Below are 12,416 nucleotides of genomic sequence, written 5' to 3'. Positions count from 1 at the left end.
TTTCGCAGATGCACAGTTCTCTTGTTTCTCGGATGTCGTAAATAAAAAGACGGCAGTCGTAAAGGCGGCTTGACCGTATACAAGGGGAGCCCACGAAATAACGGTGGTTCATGGCGCTCCCATAGACGACGCCGTGACGCGATGACGCATTCTTTGAATTTCCTGTTATGCTAGGCCCGTTGTTGGAGCGTGCATAAACTTGGAATATTCTAACGAAGTCACAATAAATTCACTTTGAGGAGTTTTCACTCCGTTTGACCGTTGTTGTTTTTGTAAAAAAAGTTTGAAGTTTAGTTCAGCCTTGCGGCCGTTTGTTAGGATTTTTCGTAAATTTATGCAGACTCACTTTCCAGAAAAGACTCCCTTTATGTAACAATAGCTTTTGGGTTGACTAAGCGGTATTTCAACTTTTTTAAAAATAAAAACATGATTGAGGAGAAAATAAGTAGGTTCAAATCATATCTCCTGAGCCGTTTAAATAGCTTTGCAAATAGTTATCCTGAAACTCAGCTGGCTCGTACATTATTTTAAACGCGGCATCGTTTCTCTCTTGTGGTACTTTGTCATGTACTCACCTTCTCTACTTGTTCACCCATCATTTTGGGAGTAATTTTTTTGCAGGTTTCTTTGAATCCATGTTATCGTTTACTGTATTTTTTTCTCTGCAGCGTAAAATTATTTACTACTAATTGATACCATTGTTACCCTGCCGTTTTCTACCCATCTATAGGCGTATACAGCTCCAGACTGAGAAAACATTTTTGGTTTGCCTTCGCCGAAGGCAGCTTCTGGGCTAATATTTAATAATAATAATTTATTTATTTTATTTATTTACAGATACTGCAATCACCATTTGGTGATTTTAGCAGGGTGGTACATGAAGTTAGTCATGAACAAATGGCAAGTACAATGACATATAATATATACAGGTTATACGATGTGTATAGGGCAAATACAAACTTCAACTGGCAATAACATACAATAAAAAATAGAAGACTACAATTATACAAGCATGTACAGTGGTATGTAATGCGATTTAACAATTCAACTGGTTAGTGCACTTTCTAATTCCGAGGAAAACAATGCCAATGAGGGTGCTGAAACAATTGCATTAGTTAGTTTGTTCCACTCGACTATGGTGCGAGGAAAAAATGAATACTTAAAGCAATTGTTGCGTGTGGGAAAGGGGGTTATGGTGAGGTCATGTCTCTGCCTGGTAGAGTAGCCAGAAGAAAAAGAAAAAATATCGGCTATGTCTACTTGATGTTGGCCGTTAATTAGTTGGTACAGAAACTTAAGCCTTGAGTTACGGTATCTTAATGATAATGATAATAATAATAATAATAATAATAATAATAATAATAATAATAATAATAATAATAATAATAATAATAATAATAATAATAATAATCGTGGCATTTTTCGCGAAAAAGCCACACTATGATTATGAGAGACGACCTAGTGAAGGGCCCCGGAAAATTCGACCACCCGGCGTTCTTTATAACGTTCACTGATATCACAGAGTACACAGGCCTCTAGCATTTCTTCTCCATCGAAATGTGAATAGGGAAAAGATCCAAAACAGGAAAAGGGGTGGCGCCCATTTCCGTCCTCGAACGACGGCACATGCTGTTCTCGCAGAGGGAGGCACGGCTGAGCAGAACTTGTTAGCTGACAGCGGGGCCCCAGACAGAGCTGTGCGATTTCTCGTTGAAACGAAGAAGGTCCGCATTTCGAACAGAAATAAGGGTGACGGGGTGGGGTTTAACTTGGCAAAAAAAAAAACGGTACGGCAATCATTAAAGTGCAAGCGATTTCTTGTAATTGTTCCTAAATTTTGAGTAACACAGCTTTAGTGACCTCTGTAGAAAATAAAAGTGACCGAGTTCTCTTATTCGCTTAAGTCCATGCAATTGCATCTTTGATTGAACACGTGGTAGGCGGCCATCTTTTACTCAGACATTTCTGGATTTCTGGGTCTGGTTCTTGCCCTAGAACCGAGCTTTCTCTAGAAGGGCGACTCGTTACTTCGAAGCGGTGGAGATAGCTTACCGCTTTCAGAAGGACTAGGGAAAGAATGTCAAGTGATTGAATCATGATCGAATAATGTCTAATCAAGGACGGAACAACTGAGAAAGGGACAAGGCAGGAAGGTTAACCAGAATAACTTCCTACAGGCAACGTTACACTGGGGATTAGGGAATAGAGGCGTGAGAGGAGGAGGAGGAGGAGGAGAAGAAGAAGAAGAAGAAGAAGAAGAAGAAGAAGAAGAAGAAGAAGAAGAAGAAGAAGAAGAAGAAGAAGAAGAAGAAGAAGAAGAAGAAGAAGAAGAAGAAGAAGAAGAAGAAGAAGAATTCACTGCCACGTGTGGAACTGTGCCACAAGTCAGAGGCTTTCGCAAAATCCCGTCGTCTTCTGAAAGCATAACGGTGCTTTCAGTATACCTTGTGGACCATCGGGAGACAAAGACGGTTCTGTAACAGCACCTACACGGAAAGTGTGAGATTTTCCAGTCGCCGCATTGCGTTAGAAAGTACCCGTATCTTCGAGGCAAAACAATGACATTGGCAAAGCAAGTACTAACCATTAAAACATTAATGGTGTAAGGTGACACTGTTATTGTGTCTCTGGAGAGCTCAATCCTGTTTGACCTAACGCTAATCAGGATCAATGACTCTCCTGAGATCAAAAAGCTGGGGAGTAAACACACTGGAGCCGGTGCTTCGGCATACGCTTTCGTATACTTGAGTCGCCTAGTGGCCTTCGTGTTTCGCGCCGCTCCTTTTTTCTTTTCTTCTGGAGCAACTAGCGTAAGTAATGAGCACTCTCGTTTTCAACGCGATATAGAATACTTTCGCTTGTTTCTTTTACGATCTATATTATGCCATCGTTCAGCTAGGTGTGCATTTTCTTTCCGGGAAAACAGCAGACGCTTGCGTTCTTCATACAGAGCGTATTCTTTACTTCACTGCGTGGTATAGGAGTGCTCTGTTGCAATAAATGAAAACTAAACTAGACCAACCTAGTTTCCTGAGGAGGGTCTTGACGGTAGACGTGATTCTTCAGCCTTTCGATTTGGTTCGTTATCCTCTAACGAATCTTTTCAGGCATTATGCACTCCTGTACTGAGTATATAGTTTTTTTAGGTTGATGTTGTGGATAGTTGTCTCGTGAACTTTGAGTACACCGTATGGTTCAGCGTGTCCTTTTGTACGCAAAGAGCAGAAGTGTGCATGTGCCTGCAGAGTACGAACGCATAATAAAAGTGCAGCGCAGAAGTAACGGCACACACGCATGCACACGCGCATGCACACACGCATGCACACACGCACACAGAAACGTCAGTGAAAGCCGGATTCCGGAAAGTTGGAGCTAAAGACTAAAGAGAACACGCTCAGCTGTAATCGGCTAATTAGTGGAACGAGGACCAAATTAGGCGAAAAGAAGACGTGACATCCACCTTTTGTGAGTGCATCTACTTCGTTATCATCGTTGAAAGGAGGCTGCCCTAGAAAAAAATGGGCCAACATACTGCGCAGAATGCTTGCGTGTTCTTTTTTCCCCTGTTGTTCTTTTTTTTTTCAAATTGTTTTTAGGCTAGTGACTTGCATGGCCTTGTCCATTACGTGAACACAAGACGCAGGGCACTCAAGCACGCTGTGTTCGTTCCATGAATGCGTTCCAGTGATGTAACAGGACTAAAAACCGAAAGCCATCTTTTGGGGGGAAATCAGGCGTGCACAAAAGTGGCCTTGCTTATCGCTAATAAGACGAGCGGGCGAACAACACTCATGAAAGGAAAGAAATAAAGAAATGGAGACAATGTTGCCACTATATAATATAAAAGTGAACCTTCAAAAGAAAGTGCGACTCGACTTTGTTTTTTATAAGAAGCCCCGAAACTCGCTTTAACAGAAATGTCGTTCAATACACCTACACATCTCGTTAACGTTGTCCTCAGAACACTGTAGGAGCTGCTCATTTTTCTGTAACGATCTTTTCTGGCTGACTTAAGCATTTCTCGCCAATGGATTAGTCGCAGTTGCCAAAATTGAAGGGGTTCCCAGAACACCTGAACATAATATTTGGCGAATTGCATGACATTACGCATGCTGTTGACGTAGGTTTAATATAGAATAATCCTGCATGACGCCTCGAAAGTGTCACTTAAAAGAAGTAAGAGGTGTGTCTTCGAAGAAATGTACGCAGTCAAAGTTCCGACGAACTCCTCCATGATCGCAAGGAGAGAAAACAGGCTATGCGATCGTTATCTGCGGGTTAGCAGCAATCAAAATAGAGCGTGAGACTAATACATAGCATATGTTTATATATACGAACACCCGTTGGAGATTACGCGCGTGTAGGTTTAGAAAAGTGAAAAAGGATTTTCTCGGAAGAAATTACGTGCACTCGTTGCTAATTGGAGCTCAGGTGTTATTTTAGAATGATAATCCCTTCATTAATCAGTCACTCGTTTCTACCATTCTAAATGTTTTCTGAACTTATCGCCAACATCGTGCTGCTATAACGTGAAGACAAGAGCTTCGCCTTTTAGGAACGAAAAACTTTAGCACAAGGACTTGTCAGCGCGTCATGTTGTCGTCACGGTTCATGATAAATGGATATGTGCCACGAAAATTGGCTGAGTCCCACTTTTTGCCACTGGCCAATACTAAGTAGAAGTAGAAGTTATGAGTAGAAGTTTCATTGCTACTGCTTAAAACATTACGTTTGGCTTAGCAGCGGTGTCAGCATTCCCGACAAAATTTTCAGAGGCGCTCAGGTTTCTCATTTAAAACCAGAAGCACAAATGTGAATCTCTATGGTAAAATCATCTGTATTAGGAGTCACCTCTTGAAACATATCTTCAAAGTGACGGTGCGTTAGTGGACAGGAGGTGAGTAAATGGTAAATATTTCGCTTTGGGAAATGAGGGCGCCCACTGAATGTCTCACGCCTTTCCATGTTACATGCTAGCGAAGCTGAAACATACATGCCCCTTCTCCACAATTCATGGCCTCTACGCTGCTGCACACCCACACTTGCAAAATTATTGCTGTGCTGTTTTGCGAGAGTCAACTTAAGCAAGTGGCCTGACGTTGTATAGTGACAAGCGGAGAGAGACAAATTAGATATAGGGATAAGTATTACTGAAATTGCACCGAAATATTGAAGCAGTGTGGCACTCGCAGAAGAAACATTCTAGCAGCTAAAATAAGCGGAACATAGTTTTCAAAAAGTTAGAGTTACGTACGTACAACTCTAAAAAGACTTGTGGGTATTTTTCTGGCAATTATCCCAGACAATGTGAGCCATTCACGGTGTTATACCTAGTCTACCAGCAGCCACGTTATATAAAAGGCGGAGCAGTGATTCAGGTTTTGTTTACTTTGATAAAAAGTCAGACTGGCCCTACATACGTGCTCAGTTAGCTAATTCAAGGGAGATAAACAACTTCATAATGAGAAACTGAGAAATTGTGGGAACAACGGTGCATGAAAGGAACGATGTTGTGGAGTAAGCCTTGCAGACTGACCATCATAAGAAAGCTTGTACAGCGTTTTACTGTAACAAAAACACGGTGAAGTAGGTATGGCATGCCACTACAACATAAAGCGATCCTCCGAGGACGCTTTTCGCCCAGAGGGATGAAAACGCTTTGCAGCCATAATAGGATTCTCTTCCGTGTTCACCAGCGTAACAAATTGATTCCGAATTCTTTTGACGGGTGTGCTGGGAGGCCTCTCTGATGGAGTAAACATCATCTCAGCCCTCCCTAAATATACGAGTATACCTTGCACGCTGCCAAAATAATAACCAGGCTGCGCAGTGGCCTTAGTGTACAGAAATGGCAGTACGTATTTGCCTTCTAAGCCTTCCCGCGTGGAGTGCTATTTGTATTACAACAGAGCACGTTATTATACGAAGTGGCACATCAACGTCCTGATGGGAAACACTTTCTGGCTCTCCGGTCGTCGCGCCATTATCCGCAAACGAGAGAGAAAAAAGGAGAGCACGGGAGGCAAAGGTTCGCAAACCCTCTTACGATAATGCTGCCAGATTTGTCATTTCTGGAGCAGAGGCAATTCTTATACAGTTATCAGGAGTATACAAGCTGTGAGAAAACTTCATCGTATTAGACGCGTTTGTAATGCGTCGCATGCAGTCTTCAGAATACAATGTCACTATTTAATCATCCCTAACTCAACAACAATCCACTGTTTACACATTGAGTTATTACCGTATTTCTCGCTAACTAACACAGTGCTGCTGTATTGACTGCGGGTTGCACCTTAACCCTGTAATGCCTACATTGAGGTATGCCTCCAGAAAAATTGCAAGAAAATGCTGACTCTTTTTACTTTTCTTGTGCAGTTCATTTTATAAAAAGTATGAGAAAAATTTTGTTTGAGAAATAACTTAATTATAATAATTCGAATATATAATTACTATCGTATATTATGTAAATCGGTGTACTTTCTTCACAACTCGTGAAATCTGCAATGGCTGCTTATCGTGACACCTATAGTAGCTTTTAGCAACTTTATTTAGGTATTATATTCAATGTGTCAAATATGACACAGTGGGCATTATAGGGTTACGCAAATGCTACCACATTTGCATGTCTGGCTTATCCGTACGAATGTTCGGCGCAGATGTGGAAACACTGTGAACCATTTCCTCAGTCACCGTTTCAGAATTTGATCGGGACGAAGCACACAGTACAACAGGACGAGTGTTGACGTGTGTGTGACGCTGAACAATAGCGAACCGTGTCTTTGGTGCCGTTTTTTTTTTGATGATTTATTTCGCGAATGTCGCACAAGCTTTCCCAAACAAAAGCACTCCAACGCCGTTTCCACTCCAGTAAACCAAGCCGGACTTTGAAACGACTCCGAAAGCGTCGTCGGCAGCGTTGATAACACTGCTATGCAATCGCAAGGATGCCACTGAGCAATTTATTTCTCATGATCTTTATTAAAGAATACAACAAATCTTAGTTATGATATTGAAACGCACGTACAGAACAAACGAAGACGGAAGGCAAAATACACCGACAAGCACATTGCCACCTCATATTTTATTAAAGCAAGATATTTCAGCAGTTCTTTAAGCTTCCGACCAGACTAACTCTTAATTGACTCAGAAAGAGAATTGTGCCACTTGTAATATAATACACATTCACTCGGACTACTCTTTAAAATCTATGAACTAACCTTCGCATGCCCTCCAGAAATAAGCCTAGATTTCGCCATTAAAATGTCTGCGAACTGCATTTCTCTCCCACTTGTTTACGAACCGCAGATGTTAACCTTGAATATGCTTATTAAGCTTGGAAAATTGGTCGAGTAGTCAGTGGGCACCAGGTGTGGCCTTGTTGACGGGTCATTCATCTCCTCGAAACCACTGTGCTTTGCTGCAGCCTTCGCAACACTCGCCGTCTGAACTGGATCATTCTCGTGAAGCTGGCGGAATGCCATAATGAAATCCCCTCTTCTCGTTTATGGCAAAATGTAGCCCTTGAAAACACACGCATAGCGTTGAAACTCACACGAAGGTCTCTTAAAAATTGGTGCTGTGTACCTGAGGCGGTCGTTTTGAAATAGTCACTGTCAGTTTTAGACATCAAACCTAATATTTATCATTTACCACTTGGCAGAAGCTATACGTACCTTGGTCAGTAGTGCCTCTTTGCACGAGCTTTATTTTCACAGGGATCAACAGGGAGCTCGTACCTTTGTTTGCGCTTTGTTCTCATCACTTAGTTAACGTTTAATCGACAGACGGCAGGAAGATCGCTTCGCTCGCTGTAGCGACTGCGTTTCCGTACGTCAGTGTTATGTTGAGTCACAAGAGATCGGATGCTAAATGAGTGAGCTGCTAGATTTATACTTTGTATGACATTCCAGTTTGTTGACATCGCATTTACCGCTTCGCCCTCGCGGTTAAGCTCTGACATTTCATGCTCACTCGTCACGTAAGTGGCCAGTGCTTTAATGTTCCCTTCCTTATGCCATCGACTTTTGCGGCCGTCAGAGAATTTCAATAGCGAACAAAATATTTGGGTAAATATTTCAATAAAAACACAGTCTGTTTAGCTCTGGAGGTGCCACGACATTTGCCAAAATGATAGCGTCCCAGCTGCATTTCTTACAGCTTCTACATTCTGCTATCACTGAAAAAAGTGAATGAGAAAGTAGTATGGAGTTGAAAGAAGACGAGGATAGGTTGTAAAGAACGCAATATATTTATATTGTGAACCTAGAGAATTTAGGCACGCTTAATGAAATTCTTCGAAGCGCAAAGAGACGATGTCAGCAATTTTCTTCGTGCCTGCATTTGTATCAGTTTTTTACAGACTCCCTTGCCTTCTCGCACGCCACTTGCGTATAATTGATAATGTATAATTTTTTTGTTTTCTTTTTCCGACCGATCAGCTTCACATGCGCCAAAACAAAAATGAACTCGAAGTAGGTAACCTCTTTCTCGAAGGAATGTAGCAAATGTAATTGTGGTGGGACAACTCAGCAGTGCACCACTTATTAGAAGATATGAAATTCCTGTCGGAAGGTTCATAGAACACGGAAGTAGTTACCGAAATAAATTCTTCATCACCAGTGCATATATCTGCATGTAGCTTCGCATGCCAGTATCCGGCGTACTGGTATATAATGAATAATTTCAGCAAAAGCCGCGCGCATATTGAACTTTTTCGGTATACCCATGTTTCACCAAACGTCGCGCTGATACATACACGCAGAACCAAAGCGAATGTGATGTGTCGCCCTACTTGCCTCTGCGAGACCGAATAAACCAGAGATTCGGGGTAAGCTTGAAGATATGAAAAATTCTCGAACACGCGTGTTCAAGAATTAGTTATGCCTTCATTACAAAATACCATTAGGGGTACGTGCCATATTGATTTAGCGATTTAGGGTTGTCGCACTTCGCTAGTAATCAGTTCGGGCCCCATATGGGTATTAAGAGCAGAGTTAGCCGATACAAGCGCAGTAATGTCCGTAAGGACAATTTTTTTCTTCTTCTCCAAAGGCCTTGCAAGCACATTCTACAGGATGTAACTATAGGAATAGATTGATGTGAAAACTTCTCTGAGTGCATTGACTTGACGACTTCTGCGTGTGCTTTCTATTCGGCGCAGATGCCACCGTGACCATCCTGATGCTGCTCAACAGCCTGAACAGCTGCGTCAACCCATGGATCTACCTGTTCTTCAACCGCAACCTCGTGCAGGCGCTGAGGCAACAAGTGTGCTGCTGCTGCCACCAGGACAAGACAGTGGACGGATCGCACCCACGCGGCATGGCGGGCCTTCTACCCGAGATGACGACCCAGGGAACCGACATCAACACCAGCCGACAGAGCTCGCCCGTGCGCTCGGTGCCACGCCAGACGTTCGACAGCGTCGACATGGGCTCCCGGAGGACCTCCTAGTGGCACGCCAAATGCGCCGCGCGCAGTAGCCGTGTGGCGCGCACACGATTCACGTTGCCACCATGCGAAATTCAGATGTTGGATCTGCAAGAGAGCAGCGAGTGCGAGCGCGGAAGTTGAGCTTACTGCGTCGACTGTCTTCTCTAGGGCAGTGACTCGGACAGCCAGTGTGTACTTAGGCCAGTTGATCGATGGGCTCAGCATGTAAAGGAAAGATTGCGGCTGTGGAGACCAAAGTGACATCGCTTCGAGTATACGTATTTCGGTGCTTGTCGAAGTGACGTCGAGAAAATCTGGACGCCGGCACTGCAGCTATGGTCCACGTAAACATATGAGTGCTACTTAACAGCATTTTCCTGGTCATCCGCGACTGTTCTATGAGAGATGTTTTGTTGCGTGTGATCGTTTTGTATGTAATCATTGTTCTCTTTCCCGATGTGCCCGAATGATGTATTATTGGTGTCTTGTTCATGAAAACTCGTTCGTAAAAAGGAAGCCATGTTCTTGGGTACGTAATTAAGCAAAAATTATTTATTCGCAATATACAACGAAACTTGTCAGCTGCAAGCGTAGCATTACGTCCAGCAAACTTTACTGTACACCCGAGATCCGAAGAACCAATACAGCGCCTGCCTTGTAAAACAACATAAACGCTGCAGAAGAAACGAAAGGGCTGTTTAAAACTCAAAATGCCGCGATGTGTATCCATTGAATCTCATATCAGTATAATGTGGATCCTTCTCGTTCACTTCGCTTCACACCTTTGTTCCATGAAACAAAACTACTGATCCCTTGTATAGCATTGTCACCATATAGTGTCAGTGTGAGTACGTTGCCGTTTATTGCTCGTGCCTGTTGTGCTTGCAAGAGCACGACAACATGCAGCTTGCGTTACCCACGTACAATAAGGCAAAAAACCAAAATGGCGCTGCCGAGATTCCTTTTAGTTTTTACATAGAGTGAAATAACGCCACTTGAATGTAGTACCTGCTTTCGCTCCACAGCGGTGGCTATAGTTAGAGCGTCCGCTACCAATGCGGCGGATGCAGGGTTCGATTCTCAGTGCCGACAGGGAACCCAACGGTTTTTCCCAATGGTATAGAAGAGTACATCGAGCTGGCGTTCGGTTATTTCTGGCTACTCATCTCGAAAGGTAGCCCCATAAGAACCTGCAAAGGCCCCTGGGCGTACCTTAAGAAACCATAGCTTTGGTGAAGTAGTTGAGCATCTGCAACTGAAGTGGGAGGCAGGGAATCGGTGCCGCCAGGTACCTACATGGATAAATAGGTACAAGCGCACTTCCTGTCTGGTGCTCGGCAAAACGAAGTTGTAGTCGCTTGGGAGGGCATTCACCCCGTGGGAAATTGGCGGCAAGGGACTGCCATATCTAAAATTAAGGTCATCCTCTTTTGTTTTTGTTTTTTACTGTGTACGTGTGTGGAAGAGAAACCAATCTTCACTTGAGACCGGTCGGTGCATAGCGACTGGACAGCGCACTTTAGGAGCGGTCGGCGCATAGCGAACGGAAATTTTTGTCTGAAAGCTTGGACTGAGGGGACTACTTGACTTTGCCGGTCGGACATTGTTGTGCCGCTCTTGCTTTGAGTGCTCGTCATATATTTGTTGAATAAACTTTATTTGTCCAACGGTTGTTGCTATGCCTGGGATTTAGGCTGCCAGGGATCCACCGTTCGAGGAACATCTTCCGAGGTTCTCGATGGCGACCTCATGGCTTGCTCAACGGCGGCCAACTCCTGGACTTCAGGGGCCTCACCGAAGAGAGCGGCTTGCCATCGCTCAGCAAGGCGACCTTTAGAAGGTCCTTCAGTTGTCGCCGTGTTTCCTAAAGTGTCTATTCTTTGTTTCTTGTGCATTCCCAATAGTACATGGGACAAATCTTTTTTTCGCTGCTTCGACGTTATATGTCTCTGCAGAGGACGTGTTTGCTTTCTTGCTTGAGTCTATACGAATATATAGTAAAACTGTCTCATCTGTCTGCACTTGAACTGTAAGAGAAGCGCGGTTGTGAGGACTCTTTCAGAAGAGAAGGTACGTTTTCAAACAGAATGTTGTGTGTATACAATAGAGAGTAATGTTCTTGGTTTCTTAACGTGTTGGCGTTGGGTGCTTGCTATCAAAATCTCTGATAGCTATTTATGTCAGCGGGTGCTTGTTTGTAAATATTAAGATGAACATTTCATAGTTTCTCTTGACCAGAATGATATTATTCACGATGCTACACAAAATGAAGAACACATGTCTCACTTGTGATTGAATGCTTACCAAAAAGTGAAAATAAAGTTTTGTTTCACACATCTGTTGAATTTTGAATGTGTTAAAAGGATTCTAAAATATAAGCCACACAAGAACCTGTTGGTCATCTCAGGGCAACAATCCATTGCGGCGCAAGATGTGTGACGCTGCTTATTACGCCGTGATACATACTGAGCGAGTATATCACCAAGTTGCTATCCCGCCGAACTAGACAATACAAGTAAATCTCAGCACTTACAAAAATAAAAAGAAGTGATCCAATAAAAGGAGAACACAAGGACTACATGAGCGACTGAAAAATAAAGAATTCGGAAGATCCAACGTTGCTTGGGAATAGACGTTACTCGAAACATGCGGAGGGAAGGTGACTGTGTTGTAATTAGAGACGCCTGTATCCTACGAGAACGTATACGTAATGCTCATCGATTTAGATAGCCAGCACTGCAACCACAATGGTAGTAGTTTCACCAACATTACGCTTGCATAAGGTCTTTTTCCGAAGTACTTTCGAGACTCGGAGTGGCTCTGTCGTAGAATAGTTGATTGCCACGCGGAAATTTTCAGTTCAATTCCTGCTGGGACCGCGATATTCATTCTTTGCATATAACGGGTGAACGCTGCCAATGTCAGTTTTAAGATGCGAAGCTTCTTATGGTCGAGCCGCATCCGGTGCGCGGCGTGACCCGCCC

At 43.2% G+C, this 12,416-nt stretch overlaps 1 protein-coding gene across 1 annotated transcript in view; it reads left to right on the top strand.

Annotated features, from left to right (window-relative positions):
* LOC119164973 (oxytocin receptor) overlaps positions 1-11,612 on the top strand; it is a 51,271-nt gene extending 39,659 nt beyond the window's left edge. The window contains exon 2 of the mRNA XM_037417175.2: positions 9,161-11,612. Coding sequence (XP_037273072.2) covers positions 9,161-9,453 — 293 coding nt within the window. The 3' untranslated portion in view covers positions 9,454-11,612. The remainder of the gene's footprint in view (positions 1-9,160) is intronic.
* Positions 11,613-12,416: the final 804 nt, after the last annotated feature.

This window comes from Rhipicephalus microplus, chromosome 1 (genome assembly GCF_043290135.1).
Source record: "Rhipicephalus microplus isolate Deutch F79 chromosome 1, USDA_Rmic, whole genome shotgun sequence".
Taxonomy (NCBI): domain Eukaryota; kingdom Metazoa; phylum Arthropoda; class Arachnida; order Ixodida; family Ixodidae; genus Rhipicephalus; species Rhipicephalus microplus.
This window is presented reverse-complemented; position numbering and strand designations above follow the sequence as displayed.